This window comes from Galeopterus variegatus, unplaced genomic scaffold (genome assembly GCF_000696425.1).
Source record: "Galeopterus variegatus unplaced genomic scaffold, G_variegatus-3.0.2 Scaffold909, whole genome shotgun sequence".
Classification (NCBI taxonomy): Eukaryota; Metazoa; Chordata; class Mammalia; order Dermoptera; family Cynocephalidae; genus Galeopterus; species Galeopterus variegatus.
In genome coordinates, this window is record NW_007727020.1 from 221,582 (window position 1) to 249,090 (window position 27,509).

Genomic DNA, 27,509 nt, shown 5'->3' on the forward strand with positions numbered 1-27,509 from the left:
CCGCGGGCCGTGCGGGGTCGGCGGTCGGGTGGGGGCCGCGGGCCGGCGGCCTCCCCTGCGCCCCTCCTCATGGTTCAGCCTGCGTTTCCTCTACAATGCTGTTATGCTAATCAGGTGACATCACCGCCCAGCTCACGGCGAGTGGCTCCCGATTAAATTACAAACCGGCGGCCGCCGCAGGCAGCCGGGAGGAGGTGTGTGCGCTGCTCCCGCGAGCTCCCGGGTCGGCGGCCGCGGCATGCCTAGGATTGGCCATCTTTAAAAAAATTTTAAGTGGGACTTGCGCCTCCCTCCTCCTCTCACTCTTATCCCAGGGCCACGGAAGGAAGGAGAGCAACACGGAATTAGGTGCCCGAGGGCTAAGGTGGACTCTCCTGCAGCCAATCTCCTATCAGATCACCCCGCTGGACTCTCGGACCGGAATGGGGCTCGCTTAAGGTCCAGCCCTTTGCCGGGGCCGGGAGCCAAGCCGTGCGGAAGCTGCTGCGTGTTGGATTGGGGTACGAGGGGGCCGCAGCGGGATTTCCACGGTGCAGCCCGCCGGGGCGTTGGGCCGGGCATAATGGAATTGCAGAGGACGTCTAGCATCTCCGGGCCGCTGTCGCCGTCATACACGGGACAGGTGCCGTACAACTACAACCAGCTGGAAGGGAGATTTAAGCAGCTCCAAGGTAAGCCCCCTACCAGAGGCCGGGCCGACCGTGGGGCCTTGCCAACGGGGGTCTGAGGCTTTATTTGTGCCATATGGCACGCGACCCTAATGAAAACCGATGGCCACAAGGCCTAGCCCCAAAGCCTCTGGTTGGCTGCGAGCACCCCATTCACGATTTAAAGACGGCAGTTGCTCACACTCTTCTCCAGAAAAGCCACCATTTGTAGTCCCTCTCTCTCTCCAGAACCCTTTTGGCTCTCTTGGTTATCAGGTATCTGCCCGGTGCACCCACATTTTCTCTCCTTTTAGCTATCTTTGCATCTCTTTAGATCCGAGTTATTAGATCTATTAGTATGCAAGTATTTGATTCCAGGTCACCTCTGGCTCCCAGACCCCAACCTCTTACCTCTGAGAAGCCTTAAAGGTGTAAAGTGAACTGCTCCGGACTGGGTCCTGTAGAACAATAGCAAAGGGGAGGAGGGAGTGGTCTTTTTGTTCCTAAGCCTTCAGTAAATTACAGTTTTGATTCCGAAGCTTAATTTTAACTCTTTTGATGTATTGTGTTGGGGGAGAGCCTTCCCATGAATTCAGTAGGCTATGTAATTTATAATAAAAGCCACTTATTGTCATTCCAGTGCCATGGGTTGGATTAGTTGGATCAATTACAGGTTTCTTGGAGTCTGTATTAGGCTCAAATAATTGAATGAGTCCAGTATTTTACTGCATGTATTTTTAGGGATAACAGAGTCTTGTGTGTGCAGCAGTATAGTGTGTATTCCTGCCTCTGGTTGGTGGGCCCCTGCAGCCCATGGCTGCCCATGCCCAGGTAGCAGGCCCTCCCTGGCCAGTGGTGTCTCAGGTGTCTCAGCTTATACGTGAAAAAGGATCATAACTGAAAACAGAATTCCTTCCGTTTGGAAGCCCCTGGAATCAGTACTAGGTCGGGAATGGCACCAGCACTGTAAAATTTAAAAAAAAAAAAAAAAGGATTCAAAGACTGTGTGTTTCTTATTTTAACTCTTCCCGGTGCCACAAATGTGGTTCCTGTGAGGAGGAGAGTACTAGGTCGGGAATGGCACCAGCACTGTAAAATTAAAAAAAAAAAAAAAAAGGATTCAAAGACTGACTGTGTGTTTCTTATTTTAACTCTTCCCGGTGCCACAAATGTGGTTCCTGTGAGGAGGAGGAAGGAAGGAAGCAGCTCAGTCCTCGAATGTTTTCGTTGGGAAGGCGGGGAGGATGGATTTCATTCACTGGTCTATTTGTCTTGTGAAATAGTTGACAGTAGTGACACTTTTCTGGAAAACAAGAGGCAGAACAGGACGTGAATTTAAACATTTGCTAGGCTGCGCTGCATTCCTCAGGCGGTTAGCTAAGAGGAAGCTCCGTTCACTCTAGGGAATGGGGCTGTCTCTTTGGTTCTTTCCTCTTCAGCTCTTCTAAGGTGGAATTTTCTTTTTTGAAAACAAGATGGGGGGGAGCTTGCAAATGGTAAATATAGGAGTGGGGTTGTATTCATTATCTAGGTCTCTGTTAGGAGCCCTGCAGTATTAGGGTCTGAGCGTTCTGGAAGCGTTCTTCCCATGGCCCACTTCCTACCACCAAGGGAAAAGTGCTCATGGAGGTTCCTCGAGAGAAAACCCATCACCAGTCTTCAGTCAGCCCATGCCTTGTAGTCTCAGAAAAAATGCAAAACACGGAGAAAATATAAGAAGGGGTGGGAGGAGTGCACCCATAGGCCCACCCATAACAAAAGACTTTTTCTGAAAGGGCTGAGGATGGTTGTAAAACTGCTTACTCTAAAGGGTGGAGCTTACACACAGGAAATGTCTTCTGTCCTCTCTGGACAAGGTAAAATTTAAAAGAAAATCACCATGTACTCCTGATATTTTACCTCATGTAAATTTCTCAAGGAGATTTCTTCAGAAGGGATGAGCTTCACATTTTGTGTGGTGGTTTTTAAACAATTTTAGGACCTTTGTCTCCTAATTTAGCTTCAGATAACTTTCTTATTTCTAAATATGTGGTTTAGCAGTTGCACAAGTTTTAGTGTTAGTATTTCTGTAACAGAAAACCACCCATGTAGAAGAACTGAGGAAGGGTGAATTAACTGTCAAGTATGGTTGATCCCAGGAGAATTACAAACATTTGGCAGTGTCCTTAGTAACAAACAGAACTGATTGCATTTTAAACAACCTTAGGAGAATTTTGATAAAATCTTTCCCCGACCCCTGGCTTGATATTTTGTTTAGTATTTCTAGTTCTTCCAGTCATCATGTATTTTTGACAACATATAGTTTCTATTCCCTGATTTAATTTTGTACCTGCCTTTTTTTATTCTTCTGTGTATAGTCTTTCCTAGCCCTTATCACCCAATATTGGCAAAATGCTTTTCTGAATTTGTATTGGTATTTTAATACCTCATATGTGAATTTATTCATTTAGCATCTGTGCCTGAGAGTACTGTGTTTTCATGGGAGTAATTTCTGCATTTTTGCTGGTTTCAAATATTTTTCTCACTGGATTGTAAAAATTTCACAAGGGGCCATAGAATGAGATTTGATGGTCTAGCTAAGGGGGAGGTATGATATTAAAAGGAGTCTGGTCTAATAGAGATTTATGGGTCAGTAAATAAGTGATAAAAACAAAACCTCATTGACATAAGGGACTGAGATACAGAGTGATGTCTTTATCACAGTAAGGCTACTGGCATAAGACAAGACAGAGCCTTCAGTCCCTGATGGCTTCAGCATTAGCCACCAACACACACACACACCCTCTCTTTCTCTTTCTTAAATTGTTCACCTGTAAAATTAAGTTAACATCTTCCTCAGAATCAGTTCATGTATCTTACAAAGTTGGATTAGTTATTCTGTTTTGTTTTTTAAATAAGATTGGAATGCTGAAACACAAGAAAATTCAACCTCACATGTTTAGAAAAATGTTAGTAGTAACGGGTTACTACTCTTCAGTTCAGCCAGCTTAACTCCTTACAGGAGAATACTCATCATGCCCCTCTCCCACTCAGAACCATTGCTTGTTCCTGTTGTGTAAATGAAATTCCAGACTCTTTAGCTTGGCATTCAGAGATTCTCCCCAAAATGGCCCCACCCCACATACTTTCTGTTCCAGTTCTTACATTCCAGTCAGACCTTGCAGGCAGGCAGGCCTGGAGCTCTTCAAAGCCCAGTCTGTCCTGGGTTTCATCTTCTACCCTCTGCCTCAAATGCCCTACCCTTCCATTTCACCTATAGAAATCCTTCTTACAGTTTTTAAAAACTATGCTTACATTTCATTTATTCCATAAAGCTTCTCAATGTCTCCTCTGTCAGGGTTGTTGAGAAAAGAAATTCCAGTGAGTGTTTACCATGTACCAGACACTTTAGTAGGAACTTTATATATGGTATCTTACCTAATCTTCATAACACACCTGTGAGGTTTTAGAGATGAGAAGATAGGAAGAGGCAAATAACTTGTCCAGGGTCACAGACTTGTTGAGCTAGGCTGCACATTGTTGTTCTGTAAGAACTTTCCTCCCAGACTTCTAGATATTAGTATTCGTTCTATTTTAATTTTAATATTAATATTAATATTGTGAAATGCCCACCCTAACCTGGTTCCCTTTCCTGCCCACCTGACCCCAGAGCACTGATTCTGTTGGCTCTGGCAGTGAGGTTGAAAACTTTTTTCTGCTTTCTTTGCATTCTGACCCTGACATTCAGCACTTGTTATTTCTGGAGAAGGTGCTTTCTGTAGCTGTTCTGGCTCAATTAATTTGCATCAGGAAGAGTTATGGAGTGCTTTGTCTTTTCTTGGGACATAGAGGGAGAATGAAGAATTTTAGGACATGGGAGTGCATTGCTCCCAAGTTTATTACATGTTAAGAGTTGCCTTAGTTTCTTAACCCTTGGGGAAAGAATAGTACTGAGTGCTGACTTTATACTCATGGATCATGAAGAAATTTTTTTCTTAAGTTTCTAGTAAATTTCTAGTTTGTTATGCTACATAAATTTTGTTTTGTTTAATTTTTTAAATTTCTTTAACCTTAGAGAAGGGAGATTTCTGGGTTTACACCTGCTTGTCATGAAGAAAATAGTTTGTTATGCTACATAAATTTTGTTTTGTTTAATTTTTAAAATTTCTTTAACCTTAGAGAAGGGAGATTTCTGGGTTTACACCTGCTTGTCATGAAGAAAATTTGCTGTTCTTAAATTCAAAGTAATAGCCTTCAAATATTTTCCATTGTGACAGTAAATAGGATTTATGACAAGTTTTTGTAGGGGGAGTAGGAGGCAAGATTCATATAAGAATATTTTTGGGTTTAGTGAAAGCATGAAAGATTGGCTTTTTGGTCTGGTTACCTGCTAATACTAGGATACTTCTTCATGGAAAAATAGATAATACGAATCTTTCTGTGAATTTTTTGAAGTACCCTCATAGTTTTTATAAGCCCAGACAACTTTGTGGGATAAGTCACCCCCCCCCCAAAAAAAGAAGAACCCTTTTTTCACCAATTTATCAGTTTCAGCTCAAAATATAGAAGTTCCTAAGAGATTTGTGAATTAGATGATTTCAGATGATGTAGTAATTATTATTAATGTGTATAGCACTTAATTTTAATATATATCATCTTGATTAATTAACTAAATGAGATTATTCAAAGTACCCAGCAAGGGATCTAGTGCTTAAATAAATGTGCATTTTCTTGTTACTAATCCTGTAGGATAGATATTCTTTTATTTTTTATAGATAAGCAAATAATTGGATTAACATCAACCAGTATGAAGCTAGCTCTCCAGAATCCAGATTTTCTGATTCCAAATTTGATTGCTCCTCCCATAGTACTACATAGTGTGTGTTAGGTGTGGACCACACCACTGTCACCCAGATACCATGAATACATTCTGCTGGCATGGAAAATTAATGTGTTCACAGAGCTGCTCAGATGTCTGGACAAGGGCTGCTCTCAGTTTTTGGTGGGCTAGGAACACCAACAGTCAGTGCAACACCATTTCTTCCAACTTAAATCCAGTATTTGGGAAGACTGTTAAAAAGACTCTTGGAGGCCGGTTATGTAGAAGAGGGCGATAGGTAACTCCTTTTGAGGAAAAGATATCACTTTTCTCAGGGGAGTGAAGGGACTATAAACTTCCTGGCTGCTGAAAAAGCTTTTTGGCTGGCTGTTCCACATCTTCTCACTCCTTGTGCCTGGAAATGGGTCTGTTCATAGCCCCACTGCTGCTTTCTCTGTTTTAATTTCTTTCGGTGGCTTCCTAAAGTACACCCCCCACCCCCCACCGCCACTTCCACAGCCTTGATAAGAACTCTCCTGCATGCAAAAATCTTCTGGGATTTGACTTCATTGGGATTTGACTCCAGCTGGCCTTCCCAGCTCCTCCACTCCATGGAACTCATGATTCCCTAAACCTGTCCTGCAGTTTCCTGCCCTTGGTTTTTTCTGCTGGGAATCATTTCATGTGTCAGGATCATTCTTTTGAGGTTCAGTTCAGATGCCACTTATTCTAAGCATTCCAAGAGGGAGGGGAGGTCAGAATCCAAGTTTGGGTGCCCTGCCTTTAAGATTTAAAGTTTTAGCACTTGGTCATTCTCCTGTGATTTTTCACACACTGCTTTTTGTTACAGTTCCAGTATTTGCCCCTCTTTTCCCCACATTTCATAAAATCTGGAAACTTAAAGACTGAAGTCTAGCCTAACCTGTCTTACACATAGAAGGCACTTAATATTTGTTAAGAGCAAATAAATGAAGTCAATGTTATGGACTACCTTACTTCAGTGGTTCTAAAATTGAGGATCTCAAAACGAGGTTCCCAGGTCAGCAGCATCAGCATGACCTAGGAATTTACTGGAAATGTAAATTCTCAGGCCCTACTTTTTACCTACTGAGTCACAAACTCTGGGGGTGGGGCCTAGCAGTAAGTGTTTTTAACTAGCCTGCCATGTAGTTCCAATACACACTAAAGTTTAAGAAACAGTGCATTATTGGACCATTTATTCAGTCTTTGCAAAAAAAATTTGGGGCGGTGGGAAGCATGGAGGAGCAGACTCCTTGAGTTGCTCCCAAACAGGAGCAGGTACTATATCTGGTTTCTTATTGAAGAGTTAGGGAAAAGTATGTTTTAGAACACAATTTTGTAATAGTAGAAAAGGCATTTAGCTAGCCAGAAGTGGGCTTGATCCTGCTAAATTAGAGAAGCCATTTCACGTCTGTAAGCCTTAGTCATTTCATGTGCCAAGTGCAGTTAGTTACCTGCCGCAGTTCCCCCACTGAGTTGGTATGAGGGCCACTATAGAAAGAGATGTAAGTTTAGGGGAAAAAACAGAGATAAAGATGATAGAGTGTGTATGCTCTGAGGATAATTCAGTAAGGCATCATGTTTAGCTTCATTTATATTCTTAATAAAGAATCTGTTGGGTTTAACATTAAAAACGAAAATCCCAGCAACTTGACATTTGGAAGAGAGGCAGAAAGCACCGGCCACAACCCTGTCCTGGATGTTTTAAGATCTGGGCTGCTTTCTTTATCTGAATAACTGCCAGATCTACTTTACAGGATTGTGTTGAACAGCAAATGCCATAATCTATATGAAGTTTCCTTGAAAAGTATTAAAAATGTAAAGTATGGCTATTGTTTTAATGATTACAATATTTTCTTTTAAAGAAAATTTCTCTATATAGATGAACTCAGAATTCTAGTATTGTTATTAGTAACTATGGTATAGCAATTCACATATGGACTTAAGGGTTTTTTCTTTTAATCCTCTCTTCTGGAAAATGATGTGGGTAGTGACAGAGCTTTAAGTTTTCAGTTATGATAGCTTATTTATTATTAACAAATATTTATTGACAACCTGCTTTTCCATAAGCAGCTGTCCTCTGGTTTAGGTGTATGGGTAAGCGTGTTTCAGCAACTCTGGAAATGCTGGCTGAGCTGACTGATGACTAGAAGCAAGTGGAGAAATAAACTAGTCCCAGGCAAAAGGTGAGGGACCCAGGTAAGGGGAGTTCACGCAGGTTCCTGGTGGCTGGAGCTTAGAGCACAGAGTGAGGAAGGGTGGTAGGAGGAGTTCTAGAAGGATAATGAACAAAGGCCAGAGGATGCAGGGCCCTGTAAGTCAGGTTAGGGAGTTTGGAAGTAAGTCAGGCAGTGGGAAGCTACTGAAGGATTTTGCATAGGAGAGGGACTTGTCTTGGCTATTTTTTTTTTTTTTTTTAAGGGTATTCTGACTTCTGAGTATAATTATTGTTTTGGTGGCCAAGAAGGAGGCAGGAGACCAGTACTTCATTTGTTGGGGTGAGAAACTTAAAAACAATATAGCATCTTTGAATTTTGAACTACAGGGTTACTTAGAACCTTGTTATTCAGTGTGGTTGCAGGCTCAGCCCAAACCTACTGAGTCAGAACCCCATTTTAACAAGATCTCCGAGTGGTTTGTGTATGCATGTTCAAGTTTAAGAAGCACTGCTTTGGAAATCATCTCTACCTGCTCCCCTACCCCTATGAACAGAAAAGGAAATAGTCTCAGAAAGGTTATGACCTTCTTGAGGTTTACAGCTTATCTGTTTTCTATATAGTCCCCATTAAATGTAGAAGGTTTTTTTTTTCTTTTAATAAATTGGATCATTTTAACTAACTATAAAATAATCTTGAATATCCGAACGTAATAGTTAATTAAAGAAAGTTTAGTTTTACTCTAAGAGATTAAAGGGTTTTTTAAAGTATGGTTGGCTAATTCTTAGCTTTGTAATAAGTCTTTGTAGAATTTGGCTGGGATTTTCCTACTTGCTAATCCTGCAGTTCTAGAAAGTTTTGAGGTTAAAAAAACACAGTTTCTTTTCATTAACCCATTTGGTATTAATGGAGAATTATGGAAATACTCTGGGCCAGTTTCTCTAAATTCTTCCAGAATTTCAGCACAATGATGTTCTGGGAAGTGGAGGCTTATTAGTTCATACCTGCTTTATGACTTAAACCTTTTAAATACCTTAAAACTATATTTTAAAAACTAAAGCAAAAATACTTCCCTTATCCCATGCTTTGTCTTAGTAGAATGATCCTGTATTAAATGAATGTTGCTGTTCTTGCAGTTGGTTAGACTTCAGTCCAGTTTCATACATATCAAACTTACTTATCTAACAGAGCCTTCAGGTTTTGGTGTTAAAAGTGGATTTGAAGTACATTAAACATCTGTTACTTGATAGGTACTTATTTCCTCCAAATCTGCAAATGCAGCTTTAAAATTACTTGTTATTGATTAGGTAGGGGAGAAAAGGCAGTTGCTGAAACTTATTGGCCGGAAGTTTTTGCTCCTTAGCAGAAGAAAGAAAAGGGGTGGGGGAGATAAGTGACTTCTATTCTTGCCTGGGACCACTCCAGAGCCTTCCTGATGGAAGGGACGCATGCCGTGAAAGCAGCAGTAGTCAGGAGGTGACTTGGGTGATGTTCTTTCAAAAGCAAGGTTGAAGGTCATTAGTGGACAGAGATAAATTTCTAGCTGTTCCTTTGCATTACTCCAAAAAATATTTATATTTTATTATTTCACAGGAGTGTTATGACACCCGCAAGAGAGAAAAATGAAGGAATAATTAATGTGAGATCCTGCAATTCCAGCAAATTTTGTTTCCAATAGTGCGTACGCACACACGTACAGTTTGACACTATTATAATCATATAGATTCAGTTTTGTCTTGGCTTCTTGTTTTCATTTTTTACTTAACATTGTATCTCAAGCTTTTCATATGTGGTTATTTTTATGCCTTTTGCCAAACATTGCCAAATTGCTTTCCAAATCAGGCAATTTATTTACCAGTCTGAACCTGTTTTCTCATCTATGGAATATAAAGTCTGTGATGAAATAGTTCTAAGAATTAGGGGAGATTCTCTGTGGAAACTGGGTTTGACACAGTCCCTGGTACGTAGTAAGGGCTCAGTAATCAGTCCACAGCAGCCATTATTATTCTAGGTCCTGGTTAAATGGCAAAGCAGGGCCCAGCAGGGGTGAGACTTTTGAACCTGAGTGGAGAGCCTCAACCCCCACCCCCACCCCTGAAACCTGTTCTGGGTGTGGTTTCCTTCAGTGGGTTAGAAGAGTTTTTAGCTTGCCTGAAAATGCACTCAACTGAAACACCCTCTTTCTCCTTTAGAAAGAACACAAGGCTGAAGGCAGTCACTTGGGCCTGGTGACTTTTGATGTGGGTTGAAGGTCACAGTGGTAGTGCCTTTCCCAAGTTCATAAAAAGCATCTGGAGCAGCTGCTGCTGAAGCCAGAGGACCCAGCACTTTGTCACTACTGTAGCCAAACTAATGTTAACTGCCTTCCATGGATATGTTGAATGCCTCTACTGTATTTGCTTTTGAAAGGCCTTTCTCTCTCTCCCCCAACCCATTTTCAAGAGGCACAAGACCTTTAAGTAGCAAATACAGTAATCACAATAGCATGGAGACACAGGCTGGCCTATTTTTGGTTTCACAAAGGCCTTGTGAAAGATCTGGCCTTAAAATTCCTTTTTAATGCTGAAATGATGCAAATGGAAAGTTAATTTGAGGATCACTGAGGCACGCTTTATTCATGAAGAATGTGATCAAAACATAGATAAAAAGTCTGGAGGCTCTGTTCTTCTCTGGTGGCAAGGAAATTACATAGGCTGTGTCATTATTTGGGTGAATTCCCTCCTCCCCAAGAATGCAATTGCGATGGAATTTTGGAATGAGAGCTATCATTTTAAGCACACAGCGGTTGCAGGTGTGTGTGTGTGTTTTGCCTGAAGTTCTTATATAAACCATAGACATTATTTTGGCAGCGTTGACATGCAAATGGTAGTTACAACCAAGATATGAGGGTACTTCAGAAAGTTTGTGGAAAAATTAAATTAAAAGATAATATGAATTATTCCATGAACTTTTCAAAGAACCCTCATATTAGAAGACTGAACACTCTCTTGGAATGTACCCTTGGTGTTTTGAATTAGGTTTCTTTTGTAAGTAAGAAAAACTTTCAACGTCTGCTTTATTTATTCATTCATTCATTCATTCATTTAGAAGCTTAGTTTTATTTATTTATTTATTTATTTATTTATTTATTTATTTATTTATTTATTTATTTATTTATTTATTTATTTATTTATTTATTTATTTATTTATTTATTTATTTATTTATTTATTTATTTATTTATTTATTTATTTATTTATTTATTTATTTATTTATTTATTTATTTATTTATTTATTTATTTATTTATTTATTTATTTATTTATTTATTTATTTATTTATTTATTTATTTATTTATTTATTTATTTATTTATTTATTTATTTATTTATTTATTTATTTATTTATTTATTTATTTATTTATTTATTTATTTATTTTTGTGTCCAGTAAGGGTATCGCAACCCTTGGCTTGGTGTCGCCTGCACTGCGCTCAGCGCACTGGTCATCCTTATATAGGATCCGAACCTGCGGTGGGAGCGCCGCTGCGCTCCCAAGCACTGCACTCTCCCAAGTGCGCCACAGGGCCGGCCCTAGAAACTTAGTTTTAAAGTGTACAGTGTTTTTGAAAGTCTGTCTGGTCTGTTGAACTGTTAAATGCCAGTGAGGTTCTGTAGATTGCTACCTTGAGTGTATAGTATTTGAAATGTGAATACAAGTATGCTGCAAGGTGTGTTTCTGGTGCTTGAAAACGGTGCCCTGATTTCTATTGAGAGAGACATTTATTCCTATAGAGGTTTAAGTGACTTGCTGTAAAATTCAGTCTTGCAGTGGTAGAGGGAGATTATGCATTATCTGCAAACAACTGCCAAGCAGATGAAATCCCAGCTGCACAGAGTCTGTGGTGGAGAGTGGGTGGGGGTGGCCAGGGGAGCAGTGGAAGGAAAGTGATTCAGAACCTGGTGGGGGTGGTGTGGTGAAGAGGCTGTCAAAGGGCTCTATCTCTCATGTCAGAAACGTGAGGGGTGGGGTGGTGGAAAGCACATGGGCCCTGGATTCGCATAAGCCAGCATTCAAATCCTGGCTCCCCCGGAGACTTCACCAAGCCTCATTTTCTTCATGGGGGAAGAATAAGTGGCCCTTGGAGTGGTTGTGAAGATTAAATTAGGTATATTGTAATTGTATTAGTAGGGTGATCCACTCATCCTGATTTGCTATGGAGTTTTTGGATTTTAGCACCAAACACCCCACGTCTAGGGAATCTCCCTCAGTCTCAGGTACACTGGGAGGTAGGTCACCCTAATTATACATGAAGGTACCTTTTACCTGACACTCTGTAAATATTTGTGAACTCCCAGGAGGACAGAGTCTCTCTGTGTGTTCATATCTGTATTCCTTCCACTAAGTGCTTGGCACGTAAATAAATGTTTCATAAATGGATGAATGAGTGAATAAAGTAAGTGGTAATACATGTGTAGTTAATTTAAAGTGGGTTAGCTGATCTTCCTCCCTGATGCCTCTTCTCCCCTGAGAAAAGAGCCACTTACATTCTTTCACTGAACATGTCATGTATCACTCACAATAATTTCGTTTCTATGATGTGGTTAAACTATAATCTCAGGAAGGTTGGGCACATCTCCTTTTTTGATAAAATGAACTTTAATATGGCCTTAAGTGATAGCCTGCTACCCCCTAACCTCCCTGTGCCTTAGAGTTCTGATTTAGGGACCTCCTGCCTAGGGATTTCCTCACCAGGACTCTGCAGGGGTGCTGAGGCACTTACTTAACTTTGGTGGGGAAGAAAAGAGAGAGGGAAGCCCACAGTTTCTATGTTGGAGAGATGAAAACAGTTCCCTAGACATTAAACATCAGATTTTTTTTTTCTTTTTTTGAGTGGGATGGGGCAAGAGTGGTTGGACCAGGAGAAAGTTTAAGGGCTACACTAATGTAATCTAGTTTTACAAGCAAAATATGTTAAAAATGTACCCCGTGAAGCCGGAATCTATTCTTCTAGGTGTGGTAGCCGTTCAGATTTTTATATTGTATTACCATAAAACAAGTGCAACTTTTCTAACTGCGACTATGCCTTTGCTCACAGAGATACAGCATGAGTAATGCTTTTCTGGAAGCCAGGCAGTTAAATCACACTCTGAGCAAATAGAGGCAGGGCCTCAGAAACTCAGATAATATATTAATGTGCAAACTTGGCCTTTTAAACTGAAGAAATATCTGAGAGAAAACTAATTTTGGCCCAAGAATTACTTCCCAGCCCTTGGTACCTCCCAGTCCCCACCCCTTTTTTTAAAAATCTGTTTTTCCTCTGCAAATATATATGATTTCAGTTTGAAAACGGGAGGTTATTTTTTCACTTGAAACACAAGGAAGCATCTTTTAAAAATCAAACCTATTCAGCAGTAGGCTTGACTGTAGTCAGCTTGATTGGGAGATCTTGGCCAGAGAACCACATACTACAGTCTTTATCAGGATAGCATGTTCAGATGGCTTTTTAGGAAGGGAGGGGGTTGAGTTGGGGGAGGGGCACTAGAGCAGCGACCTGCTGTGCTTAAGCCCCAGGTGAAATATGAGTGGGAAGGTGGTCTAGAAGCTGGCTGCCTTTGTTGGTGTTGGCCACCGGGTGTGCTGGGAGTCAGATGGGAAGGCGGCCTCCCTCCCGGCAGATTCTCATCTCAGCCATCATCGTCATCAAGTGATTCCAAAAATGACCTTTCTTTCCTCATTTTCCTTTGAGCTCATAGCTGTCTGCAAACATGAATTATGTCATTGATCCTTACTTTCTCTTCGTTTGATAAGGAGCTGCTCTTCTGCTCAATGTTTCTGGAAGAGAAAAGTGATTAAGCAAGTCTATTTGGGATCTTCTTTGTGAATTCCCACTGGGGGAAGGGGAACAGTGTAATTCATTTGCTAAGGTTCCCTGCGTTAAAAACAAAACTCCTGTTGGACTAGGAGACCTGGTCATTAGAATAATTGTGATTCTTGGCATGACGCAGCCCGTGTTTAATATTGTACCTTATGGAGGGCCTCTGTCTGGAGCTTTTTGCTAGGTACTGGAGTTACAGGGGTAGGTTTCTATCCCTGCCCTCAAGAAGCTCACAAACAAGTCAAAAGACAGCATAGATAAAGTTTTTGTAATAGGATTTGAATGGGTGAATATAAGGAAGTGGGGAGGTGCTTTATACACTTGCAACATGGAAAACACCTGCCCTCCCTATTCCTCTGGTGTTGGTGTGAGAATCAATTACAATAATGTGTGTGAACCCCCTATGAAAAATAAAAACTTACAATCAAATCTAAAATCTTTATGGGGGAAACAAATGTGAGGCTGTCTTTGTTCTCAGGTGCACTCAACTGATCTGGACAATGAAGGAAACAGACATCTTTCTAGTAACAATGGCCAGCATTTATTAGACCCTTGTGTACCAGACTCTGCTACTTATTATCTCGTTTTATGCCCAGAAGAATGCTAGAGATAGAGACTGATGTTCTCTCTGTTTACAGATGAGGAAAACAAGACTTGGAGAGATGAAGTAACTTGCTCAGTGTCATACAGCCATTTAGTGGTGGAGCTGGCTGGCTGCTCACAAAGCCCTAGCATTAAACCATTACTCCACACTGCCTCTCCAGAGATAGTTATCTTATTGGGAGGATTTGGGTGTGGCTGGGTGTGGAGAGAGCATTGAACCAACTCTCCTAGCAGCAGCCCGCACAGTTTCTTGAATCTGCTTTGAAGCACCTTGCCCAGCTCAGAAAGCGTCCTCCCTTCTGAGTGGTGATATTTATGATGTGGTTTCCCTTCCTCCTGTCTCTGAGGTCAGCTCTTCTCGCCCAGGGTCAGAAAGCCCATCAGTTGCTGATAAGTTGAGTCGCTCTGTGCCTGCCCTGTGTTAAGGATGGGTCCTGGTCTTGCCCGTGTTGGCCATGTGGTAAACCAGTAATCCTGTGAGGGCCCCTTCAGTGCAGTCTGGTTTGGATTCAGAGGTCATATCCTTTCCATCACATGAGTCTACGGGTGCCTGTGATGTAAAAGTTAAACCACGGACTTCTTTCTCCTGCATAGAACATGACTTTAAAAAAAAGTTTCTGAGGGTTTTCCAGCATGAGCCAGGTACGGACCAGGTACCTTCACACCATATTATTTATCCCTTCAGTAACCTTGTGAGGTAGGTCATATATCTGCACTGTGGATTGAGGAACCTGAGGATCAGAAAGGTGAAATGAGGTGGCAGCATCATTTAGCCAGCAAGTGACAAAGTGGGTGACTGTGAGCTTCTGCAGCAAGAGGAGGATGTTTCCAACATTTCTAAATAGGTGGCGGAACATAGCAAGGCATAGTGTGGGAGTATATCAGCACATGGGTAGATTGTAACAACATTAGTTTTTGTTTTAAACCAAGAGCATTGTGTGTTTGATATTCTTATTAGGGATTCAGCCAGATTCACAGGTATTTAAAAGTGTTGCCCTTAACCTAGCAACAAATTGGAATACACAGCTGAAAAATGGAAGGCTTACCAATCAGGTTTCTCAGATATCAGTTTTTGATAAAGCTCTTGCGATTGATGAGTAAGTCCTTCATTAAAAATGATGCAGTCTGCTAATTTGCTTATCATTGATATTGCAAGAGCATAACATGGGAGGGATGAGTAACGCATCTGCATATCTTGAAGGGCAGAACTGACATCCACCCATGTGTGGATACAGTGTTTGGTAAATGCAGTTAGGGTATTTTGGGGGATGTAATTTGAGCCATAGCTTAAACTCAGGTGATACTGAACATTGGTGTGTCAGGATCCTTTTGAACATAGAGACATGGATGTAGACCACTGCCTGTGACTGTCAGGGCTCTGCGTTTTGAGATGCTGGATGAAATACCTGCAGCCAAACATCTGTTGTGATGTAATGAAGTGGTCACTCAGTGGCACCCAGACTGCATGACAGCTCGGCTTCATTTGAATCTGTCCACAAACCTCTAAACCAAAAGGAGAGGGAAAATGTGTGTACACACATTTGGAAAGCTGGGTCCCAACGTGCCTCTGCTTAGGCAGTCATGAGAACCTTTTCTGTCTTCCTTTCTCTTGACTGAGACAGGAATTAACCTGTAGCATGAAAGAAATATGTTAAGCACCCAGAACTTGGTACAGTGTAGGTCATGGCAGCAGAGTTATAGGGAAAGGTGGGTGATGGTGATGGTCTCTGTTTTATTCCTGTTGTCACCGTGATCTGCCTCCCCTTTCTGTTGCTGCCTTGGCTCAGTTAATGACTAAAGCTAGAACAGTGACAGCAGGTGAGGCCCAGGAAGGTAGCTGTTGGCTGTAGTTGTTCCTTCAGTTTCTCTACTCTGTACTTTGGTGAAGAAGTAGTGCTTTTTAGTTCCTGTCCTCAAACTCAACTGACAAAGCCTGGAAACGAGTTGTTTATAATGTGTTCTAGTTGCACTGTCACAGACTGGCTGTTGGAATAGAGTGGTGTGTACTTCCTGCTAAATCTATGGACAAAGGCAGGATAAGGTTTTAGAACACATTGTAGCTCTAAGATCTCTGAAGGAGTCATCAGATCTGTCTGCCCATTCAGTCAACATTCAGCAAGCACGTGGGTATCATGGTGAGGAGGTTACAGCTCTGAGCACGCTGGAAACACGGGTATGTAAGGGACAGCCATGATCTCAGACTACATTCTAAAAGGGAATACTAGGTAGGAGTGGCAAGTGTTCTAAGACATGCAAGTAACATTTCTTGGTTGTGGAATATGAGAGGGGCATTTTGGAGAAGCTGACATATGAACTGCAACTTTAAGCATGACGACCAGGATTAGGTTATGAGATGATGGGTGCTTGGGGGTGGGGTAAAATATGACCAGAGGGAGTCACAAAACTGTGGAAATATTGGGGGAATGGCTAGATGTCCACTTGAAATGGGAAATACATTTTTTCCTCCTATTTCTTTTTTTTTGATGGCTGGCTGGTACAGGGATCTGAATCCTTGACCTTGATGTTATAACACTGCACTCTAACCAACTGAGCTAACTGAACAGCCCCCCATTTCAATTATTAATGCTTATTATTATTAGTTGGGATTTTTGCATCCTTTTTGCTAGTCAACATCCAGGTAATCTTGGCACAGGTCCAGGGAATGAATCAGGTGCTGATTAGCAACTAATGTTGGTGAGATGGTCTTGGACAAGTAATTGCATCTCAGGTCTCTCACCTGCTGGAAAGGGTGAAAGATTGTCTGATACAGATATGAAGGCCTCTGCAAATAAATGCATAGCCAAACACCGAGGTCACTTTCATTTCACTGAATGCTTCTCCAGGGCTTTGTTGGGTAGATGCCCACTGCTAAAAAACTGTAAGCATTTTTGGCTCTGGTTCTCTGGGCTCACGTAGTCGGTCCTGTCGGAAAACTAATGGGCTACCAAAGCGAGGGAAAGCAAAAGAAAAGTTATATCCTCATGCAAAGAGAGAAGGAGAGTAGGTCCCTACCTAAATTCTAGCCCAGTATTGATGGTGATGATGGTAATAGTAATAGCAGCTACAACTTGATACTCACCCTAAGGAAGCACTGCTGTTGTAGGTACTTTGCAGTATCCATTTTTCTCTGTTTCTCACAATATCCTTGTGAGATAAGTATTATCTCCATTTTGAGGATGAGGAAAGTGAGGCACAAAGGACACTTTGCCCAAAGACATTTGACTAGTAAGTAGAGCTGTGATTCCATCCCAGGCAGTTTGATTCACGACTCTGAATTTTTTTTTTAGTATAATTTCCATTTTACTTTTTTCCAAAGAATAGTTTTTCTTCAGTCCTTGTGAATTCACCTCCTTACATAGGCTTTGGTGGAGGTCGTGGGGCAGCACCTGCAGGTCTAAATCATGGTGGGGGTTTTCAGTCCTTCCGGGCTTCACGAGATCGATTCCTGACCACCTTGCTGTGAATGGCACAATTCACACAGTAATGTAAGGCTTTGGTGGAGGTCGTGGGGCAGCACCTGCAGGTCTAAATCATGGTGGGGGTTTTCAGTCCTTCCAGGCTTCACGAGATCGATTCCTGACCACCTTGCTGTGAATGGCACAATTCACACAGTAATGTAGCCTCACATACAGCCTGGGAAGCACATAGGCATCGAAGTCACTTGCTTCAGAAATGTCCCTGAGGGCTGCAGCCTCTACTATGTTTCGAATGATGAACTTCTTAATGGCCTTGTCCTTGGGCACACATCCAGCGCAGTTCGTGCAGTGAATAGGCTGCACATGGCCATGGCCCTTTTTGGCATGACCGTTGTTCTTTCTTTTCTTTGTCATCTTGGAAAGGAGGACTCGAGAGCAGTACTCTTAATTCTTAACCATTGTGCTGTGCTGCCTTGCAAGAGCATTTCTTGCGTGTGCTGTTGTGGATCTCAGATTAGCATTTCGTTCAACCTGGGCAACCTTGATTTGGTGAAAGCAATTGCTAAGAGGTGGGAATTCCTGATCCTCTTCCAACCATAAAGGATTTGTTGAGACTCTCACTCTTAATTGGTGGTAGTAGCAAAGGGCAGCATGGTAAATGCAATATAAAATTCAAGCCTTGCCTAATCTTGGAAAACTTTATTTCCTTTCTTTGATGGTAGTTTGCTTTGGTGATTCTGGCAGAGTAAAAGGGACTCAGCTGACAGTACAGGTGCTTTTGGTCTGTGTTTTTTTTTTATCAGTACACAAAATTGTTTGTAAAGTACCTGCAAGAACCTGGAATGAAGAACAAATTGAAGTAGAATTTTGGGGTTAAAAGTACAATACTTTAAAAGTACTTCAGTGCCAAGGCAGTGGCTACACAGAAGGTTAACTCTGGAGCAATTTTTAAAGGTGACAGCACTACCTAAGAACATGGAATTGGGCCAAAACCCCACATTTTTAAGTTCAGATTCTTGGAGTTTGCTGATTTTTCTTGCCTTTAAACATTTTCAGCTGCTTGAGTGTTTTTGGTATATTTAGGCTAAGTGGCCTTCTGTTCTATGATGTCCATGTGTGAATAAAGTAGATAATCCTTAATTCTGGTTTAGCTGCTGCTGCCAAGTATAAGTGAAGATTTCCAGCTGCTATTTGCATTTTTGTTTTCAGGCCACCTTTTGAGTTTCCTCATAGCAGATATAAAAACAGTTTTTAAGAGGGTCACCAGTTCACGCTTAGTTGTGGTTACACCCTGAAATCACTAACTTGATTTTGCTTGCTGTCCTTTATTTATATTTATTGTTTATACCCTGCCTAGTTTCAGAAATGATTTAATTTGGCCTAGGCAAGTGTCTCCTGATGATTTTTGTGTGTGTGATGATAGTTCTGCTGCTTGAGAGTCCAGAATCACAAGACTCATCATAGGATTGTTGGGTTAGTGAATGCTGGGTTTGTTCTCTTCTTTGCCCTCTCTGTCCGGAAAAATGTTAATATCTTTCTTAGGAAGGCCTAACATTGCTACCCTGAAAGGTGCCATGTCATTGCTGTGTGTCTTTTTCCCACTACTTTTTTTTTTTTTTTGAGGGCCCTGTAGAGATACCATCTTGTATGAATGTATTATGTTATATAGTCCCATTTTGTTTTCTTCTGAGAATAAAGCTTCTTACAGATTTATACAAGGGCAGACCCTCAAAGGTGCCATGTCATTGCTGTGTGTCTTTTTCCCACTACTTTTTTTTTTTTTTGAGGGTCCTGTAGAGATACCATCTTGTATGAATGTATAATGTTATATAGTCCCATTTTGTTTTCTTCTGAGAATAAAGCTTCTTACAGATTTATACAAGGGCACTTCAAAAAGTTCATGGAAAGATTCATATTATCTTTTAATTCTGTATTTCCATGAACTTTTTGACGTACCTTTGTATACCCTGAAAGGTGCCATGTCATTGCTGTGTGTCTTTTTCCCACTACTTTTTTTTTTTTTTTGAGGGCCCTGTAGAGATACCATCTTGTATGAATGTATTATGTTATATAGTCCCATTTTGTTTTCTTCTGAGAATAAAGCTTCTTACAGATTTATACAAGGGCACTTCAAAAAGTTCGTGGAAAGATTCATATTATCTTTTAATTCTGTATTTCCATGAACTTTTTGACGTACCTTTGTATATAATTCCTTGAACTTTTTGAAGTACCTTTGACTTTACTTTGAGATGCAATGTACTTAAAAAAAAAAAAGTAGAAGGAGCTATGACAAGCACAGATCAGAATGAATTGTAACAGTTCCATTCAACCTGTGGCACCTCTCAGGTTAAGTGTCACACAAAGAGTATAGTACCAGGTTATCAACTACCATTTTTTTGAGATTGACTCCTTAGAGATGACAGCCAGTGTGTGGCCATTATTTGCGTAAGGCATGTAATACCACAAGCCAAAAGTTTCTGAAAACACCTAAACTCCCCATCTTTCACACTTACCTTTATGTACCATAGCACCCAACTAAGGAAGCTTCATTTCTTTCTAGTAGAAGTAGCACAATAAGCGATTTTCCTGCTTGCTTACTACAGCTCTCTTAAATACCAAAACTGTGGACAGACCAGATCCTCGCCTAGCTGAAGCGCGTGGCTGAGAATGGGGTGCATTAAGGGAGTCCAGCATTGCTGTTTGGCCCTGTTTTTGAGTTGGGAAGATGTACCTCTCCACAGAGTTCTGGAAAGTACCTTTCTGAGTCCCAGTAATTCCTGACTACTGATCTTTGGGTTTAGGTATAATGTAAGTCTTAGGAGAATGGATGAGAATGTAGGAACTGGTTTTAGCCATGCATTAAGACCAAAGTGACTGTACTGTTTGTCAGGCCTTGCCAGAAAGTACAGTGTGACAGAGAGATCCTAAAACTTTAAAAGTAAATAGCCTATAGCGATTAACTGTATTGACTTTGGAAACAGGTTATAAACCCAAATTTCTGTGCTGAACTTGAATGAGTGTTCTTTTTCTCTTTTCCCAGGGTAAAAGCAGCTGATAAGAAATGCTCTCCAGTGTTGCTAGGACAAACCTGTATGATCTTCTTTATATAAATGATAAACCAGGGAATATTAATCTACAGTAAAGCAGTATATGAGAGAGGTTTCCAGGCTTGTTCTGACAGCCTTTTGGCCCCCATGGGAATGGAAGCCAAGCTGAAAAAATTCAAGATTCCAAGTGGTCAGAAGGAACCCTGGAATATCCTTTTCATGATAGTGATGGCTGCAAAGCTGTTTTGCTCTAAAGTAAATCCCCATTTGAAGGTTACTCTGGGGTAACTATATTGTTACGTAAGGAGTAGATTTTGTTTCTTGGTGGTATGTTGAATGGTAGAGGTTTAAAAGTAGAACGAACTATATATGGAACTAAAAAGCGTCAGAAACTTTAAGCAAACCAGTAACATTTAGAGGCTTCTGGCCCACTTTGGCTGGGTAGCTTTCATTTTTTATGCCCACACTGGCTCTGCTTAGCTTGTTCTTTGAATACATAAAGAGCGGATTCGTCCATGTTATTAGGAAAACAAGTTGAAGCACAGGCCTTGTAATTTGGGAGGATCAATAGTATTGCCATCAGCTGCTTATTTTTGTGCTAGTGCTGAGGGAAGGGTTATAATCCTAGTATATTCAGATTCTTACTCTTTAACAATGAAAAAATTCCCTCCCTCATTATTGCCAGAAACCAGTCAATTCTGAAAGATTTGGGATCCTACTATACATTTCAAAAAGTACCAGACCTGGAGGGGAGCCAAGATGAGATATACATACAACAAAATTTAAAAAATATATTTATTTTACAAATAAAAATTGTATATATATCATGTACAACATGTTGTTCTGAATTCTGTATACATTATGGAATGGCTAAATTGAGCTAATTAACACATAACAAATTTAATGATAATACAAATAGAGGATGGGGAGAGCAAAGGAGTTGGGCGTAGTCATTAAGTGTCTTCCTCCTTGGTAAGAACCCTTTTAATATTCTTAATATTGGGGAGGAGGGGATGCTCTGAACTGAGAATTCTCCATAAGGGCTGCAGTGAGAGCAAGATGGTGACTGTCCAGCTTGCCCAGGACATGAGTATCCTTTGGTGCGGACAGAATTTGGTATTGCTTTCCAGGGACTCTTGGCTGGGATTGAGCTGCTACTGTGGTTACTCTTAGGCTGACAAACCAGCTCTCGGGAAGCCCAGCATTCATGCTTTGGCTTTTTTGCCATTTTTTTTTTTTTTTTTTTTTTGAAACCTTTTATTTGCCCTGAGACCACTTTAAGGTTGGGGATACAACTGACAATTTAAGAAAACCATCCTGGGCCTGAGCGAGTAACAAGAGTAAAAACCTTCTCCTCTTACCATTACTGCTTCCTCCTCACTGACTAACTAGCCAGCTGCTGCAGGTCTCATTAAACTTGATTAAACCTGAGCATTTGTCCATAGGAACTGCCTCAAGATAAAAAGAGGAAACACAGCTAAACACTTTTGTTGCTGTTGCTAATTACCCCAAGCTAAACTTTTTATTAATTAATCGCTCTGCCTGCCTCCAAATCCTGTTGAAGAACTTTACCCCTACCACACAACAGGCATTTCAATCTTCCCGCCTGCAGACAGGTGCTCTGTGGTTTGATAAATCGGGGACCTGTAACTACCAGGGCCAAGAAATAAGGTGGCTTTGGAAACCAAGGTAAAGGAAAAACACATATGGAAGTCTGGTTATGTGTAACGTCAACTTGTTCAAAGCCTTCAGTCAATACTGATGCTTTTTAAAACAGATGCAGTGGTAATCTGTTGCATCTGTTTGTTAAAGTACATGATGGCAAAACAGTTACAAAGCTAGTTTTCTCAACTCTCTGGTTCCAGAGTCAAAGAAAGCTTTTTTTTTTTTTGCTGGCTGGTACAGGGAAAGAAGGCATTTTAATGGGGGCTGAGATGGGAAAGAGTAAGAGATGTTTTGCTGTGGCGAAGGGTGACACTTGAAAAGGAAGATGTCAGTTTGGGGTCTTTTCCAGTGGTGACCAATAGCAGGGACTCCTTGATGGTGCAAGGTGAATTACACTTGTCTCAGGTGTCAGGCAGGGAAGTGGAGCACTTTCCTTGATGGGACTGGAAGAGAGCCTAATGGAATTGAAAGAACAGCTGGAAATAATGGAGGATTCTTTTGATGATGGCTTCTGCACTTGAAGTATGTAGAACTCCTGGTTTTGGAGTTTTCAGGAATTGATGTTGCAGGTTACCTTAAGAGATTTAATTCAGTGTGTTCTCTTTAGGTGGGGGGAAAACTTACTCATCATTTAGGCTCAAACCCCATTTCATCCTAGTTGCAGCCAAGGAAGGGTCTTGCTAGTGTAGAAATCTCCTTAGAGCTGTAGGGGCTTCAGAGTCAAACTGGGCTTGCTTTGTGACTGTGGGCAAATTGCTGAACCTCTGTAAACATGAGCTTGCTCTTATGCAAAATACGTTTGATGATTAGAGTATGGACTTCACATAGTTGTTGTGAGTTAAATAAGTTTTAGTGAAGTGCTTAGAAGAATGCTGGCCCTAGTAAGTGCTCCATAAACCCTGACTCTGGGGAAGGATATGGGAGAAGATGACTAATTCCTTCCATCATTTAGGAGCATGTCCAGAGCCCTTCCCACTTGTGTAGCTGAAGTACTGGTGGATCAACCTCCACTGGGCTCCAGTCTCATCCCTACGGCTGATTGGTGATGTTGCCTGGGTCTCAGACCTCAACTATGAAGCTTTGACCCCTTGAATCACCCCTGGTCAGTTGGTCCCCGAGTGCTTTGCTTTGTCTTCTCTTTTGCTACCTGTTCCCATGCAGTATAATTACCTGTTGATGAGGCTGGTGTCATCAAACTGTGAATGCCTCCTGCACCATTGTCTAGTAGAGCAATTTAAAAACTCTGTTTAAGAATGGAATTTGCTTTCCCTATATCTGAAATCTGAGGTGGGGACCCAGTAAATAAAGGATATAACATAGGAGCTTTTCTGACCAAGGTGCAGGTGAGAATGTACCTGGATCCTTGCTCCTTTTGCATCCCTTGCCAGGAACATGATTTGAAAACTACTTCCCTGGCATTCTGCAGTCCTCAGTGTTTCTTCAGTGAATGCCACTTGTTTTTCTTTATTAATATCCTCAGTAATATTATTTTTTAATTAACATCCCCATCTGTTAAAAGGAAGTATTAATATTTGTTTGCCTTATGATTTATATAAATGTTACAGTGTCACCCCCCTATATCTGCTGGTCCGCTTCTACAGACTCAACCTTGATCAAAGATATTTGAAAAGAAAAAAACAATTAAAAAAAAAAGATACAACAATAAAAACAATTTAAACAATACAGTATAACAACTGTTTAGATAGCATTTACATTGCATTTAGATAATTATAAGTAATCTAGAGATGATTTAAAGTGTATCGGAGGAGGTGCATGGGTTATATACAAATACTATACCATTTTATATCAGGGATTAAAGCATCTGCAGATTTTGGTATTGGGGGGGGGGTCCTGGATCTAATCGCCATGGATGACAAGGGATGACCATGTAAGGTTAAACATTGATTTAGTATTCCCTACAAGAAAGACTTGCAAATCCAGGGTGGCATTTATTTAGAGTGCTCACTGAAGACAATTCACCTATGACCTTTTGCGGTGCCCTGGGAGAACTGGTTTTCCCCCAGTGAGTGTTCTTTTTATTCCTACCCGTTAATCTCAGACCCATTGGTGAATCTTAGTTCTCTTATCAAATAAAAAAGAATTTTGTATTTTCCCCTCAAATGGAAATGCCCTTTAAATTTTTCAGAATTGGTGTGAGCACATTAAAAAAACAAAACCAACAAACACTGCAGAAATACAGAAGCAAAACTGCCACCCCCCCCCCACCCCCCTGTCTTTGCTTCTACTTACTTGAAGTAATTACAAGGAATAGTTTGGAAAATATCCTTTCATACCTATTTATGCACTTACTTTAACTTATATGTATTCATAGAATCATACTAAATGCATACACTGTTCTGTAAGGGACTCTGTACATTCAGTAAAATATATAGCCATCTTCCTGAGCCTGTATACTACAGGTTTTTCTTACTGTTTTTAATGTGTACATCCTATTCTTTTATATGGGTGTACCGTATCTTCATTAATCAACCTATTAACATGTATGTAGTTGTTTCTAGTATTTTCTGTTTTGCCATTGCTGCTATTCTTTTTTATTATGTTAAAAATCTGTAGTGTACATCTTTGTGTTCTTGCACAAGTATTTCTGGAAAGTAAATATGAAGGGTCTTCAAAAACTGCATGGAAAGATTTGTATTATCTTTTAGTTCTATTTCCATGAACTTTTTTTTTTTCTTTTCTTTTCTTTTCTTTTGGTGGCTGGCCAGTATGGGGATCCAAATCCTCTAAGAACTTTTTGAAATATACTTGTATATATAGATGTGATTGGTAGGTGGACAAAATACGCATTTAAAATTTTGATACTGGGCCGGCCCGGTGGCACACTCGGTAGAGTGCGGCGCTTGGGAGCGTGGCGGCGCTCCCACTGAGGGTTCGGATCCCATATAGAGACCGGTCCGCTCACTGGTTGAGCGCGGGGCGGGTGCGACACCGAGGGTTACGATCCCATTGCCGGTCGCGGTACGGGCGCGACACTGAGGGTTGCGATCCCGTTACCGATCACGAAAAAAGACAAAAAGGAAAAAAAACAATTTTGATACTGCCACTTACCTCCCACCAACCACATATGAGTGTGCCTGTTTCTCCACACCTTCAGTAAGCAAAAGGATGAAAGGATTTGTCTCAAGTGTAAGGAATAGTTTATTTTTGCCTACTTCCACCTGGTCATGAAAGCTGACTCTACTGTCTGCGACCCCAACAGAACATCTACGAGCTTCCAGCCCTTCCCACCCCTATGCAAGATTATTGTCTTTATAGAGGCTATTGAGGAAAAGCAGCCAAGGTCTTCATTAAGCAATAAAATGTCCTTGAAGAACAAATCAGCTAGAGCCATAGGCTTTCCAGACTGTATCTAGGTAACTAGCAATAATAATCCTCCTGTGACAAAGTTGGTTTACCTTCACCCCAACGCACCCCCAAGCTGTTAAAACTACAAACATCCAGGTCCTCACACCTGTTGGAAGTACCTGATTTTGCGGAATGGGAGATAACGCCTTGCATGTAGGGATTGGGGGGAATTAGAGTGGGGAGGCCTGCATTTAGGTACACACTCGAGAATGTTATAAAGATCCACATTCTATTTTATGGCAAGAGATTTGCATTTAAGTTTAGCAACACTGTGCAGCAGGTTTAAGTTTCCAAAACAAATAGAACAATAGAAAAACGGATCTCCCCATTTATTCCCCCTTTCGTTCAAAGCTTTGTTTTTTTTTCATTTGGAAAAAAAAAAAAAAATTAAATTTAGGTAGATGACCAGATTTAAGGTAAGAATTTTCAGTATGATCCTTGTGCATTGTCTTCTATAAAAATGGGCTTAAGGCTTTGATGTAAATTTAGGTAGATGACCAGATTTAAGCTAAGAATTTTCAGTATGATCCTTGTGCATTGTCTTCTATAAAAATGGGCTTAAGGCTTTGATTAGTTTTCCTATTAATGAAAATAGGTTTTGTTTTGTTTTTTAAACCAAAAAGCACTAGTGTAAACTGTTACCCATCTTGCTTCCTTTGATTAGTGTGAGGAATCCTATGGTATCACCACACCTGTCAAATAAGTCATCATGGGATTGAATCCAAGGTCATTTCCTCCTCCAATTTTTCCGTCTTCCTTTATTAAAACAAGGCAATGTACATTGTATACTTATAGGATCTGCCATTGTGTACATTGTATACTTATAGGATCTGCCATTGTGTGCCTATAGGATCTGCCCACCAAAACGCTGTACTATTTGGCTTTGAAAGAAATCTTGTGTAACCACTTCATATGGGTGAGGTTGAGGAAAGCCACAAAGGAAGTTAGCAGAATTGTTTTTTTCAGTGTTTGACCCTGTATATAATAGCTTTCTCTTTTTCATTTTAAGATATATTAAAAATAAGTAAATGATAGTTGAGTATGTTTATCAATTATTTAGTGCTTAAATTCTCAAGGAGTTGGAAATTACTTGTTAATTTTTTAAGGGAGAACTTTCAATGCTTGTAGGTGCCCTTCCCTGTGTGTTTATACTAGTTACTTAATAAATGATTGCTTACTGGCTGATTAACCCAAGATAAGAAAAATGGCAGGCAGCCATTATGGCTAATGTTGGGTACTAGTGTGTGTAACATTTGCTGTTCTACATGAAATAATCTTTCAGGCAGTGGAATGGTTGGGTAAATTAAATATATAATCATGGATTGGGTCAGGGCCTATCTTTCAATAAATTACTTCCTGAGTGAAAAATACTGTGAGAGGTGAAATTTTGGTTTGATGCACTGGGGTATTGCTTAGAAAATAGTGCTAAACTCTAAAGTTCCTTAGTTTAGGCCAGGGAGTAGCTCACCAATACAAAATTATGCATTTTGTTTTCAATCTTGTCATAATTGTTAGTCATTTCTGAAATCCAAGTGTAGTTTAGAGATTCCTCATTCCCTTCCTCTCCAAACACACATGAAGTCTGTGGCTTACTTGAGTAGACAACTATAATTTTGGAGTTTGGCACTGAAGTTGAGACAGTCTTATTTAATTTATATATTTGTCATTTCAACCCTGATAGTTTCTGCAGTGGGTCATGGTTACTGGCCAAAGTGACTTTAGGTGAGTAATTTGTAGTGTTCTTTAGAACAGAAGCCAATTTTTAAATTCTTTTTTGTTTATGTTCATCTGTTTTTAAAATATAATTCCTCTTCTTAATTGGAGCCTTGTCATAATTCTGTAGTTCCAAGTGATAACTTGGAATTGTTGTTGCTTTCTTTATTCCAAAATGCTAATCCTTTGCAGATTTCTTTTTTCTTTTCTTTCTTTTTTTTTTTTTTT

The 27,509-nt window shown here is 40.5% G+C and overlaps 1 protein-coding gene across 2 annotated transcripts in view; it reads left to right on the forward strand.

Annotated features, from left to right (window-relative positions):
• SPTBN1 (spectrin, beta, non-erythrocytic 1) overlaps positions 1–27,509 on the forward strand; it is a 136,352-nt gene that overhangs the window by 26,242 nt on the left and 82,601 nt on the right. The window contains exon 1 of one of the 2 annotated variants that reach the window (XM_008573355.1): positions 506–671. The exons of the other annotated variant lie outside the window; for it this stretch is intronic. Coding sequence (XP_008571577.1) covers positions 563–671 — 109 coding nt within the window. The 5' untranslated portion in view covers positions 506–562. Of the gene's footprint in view, positions 1–505; positions 672–27,509 lie in introns of those variants that run through there. 2 annotated transcript variants of the gene reach the window in all.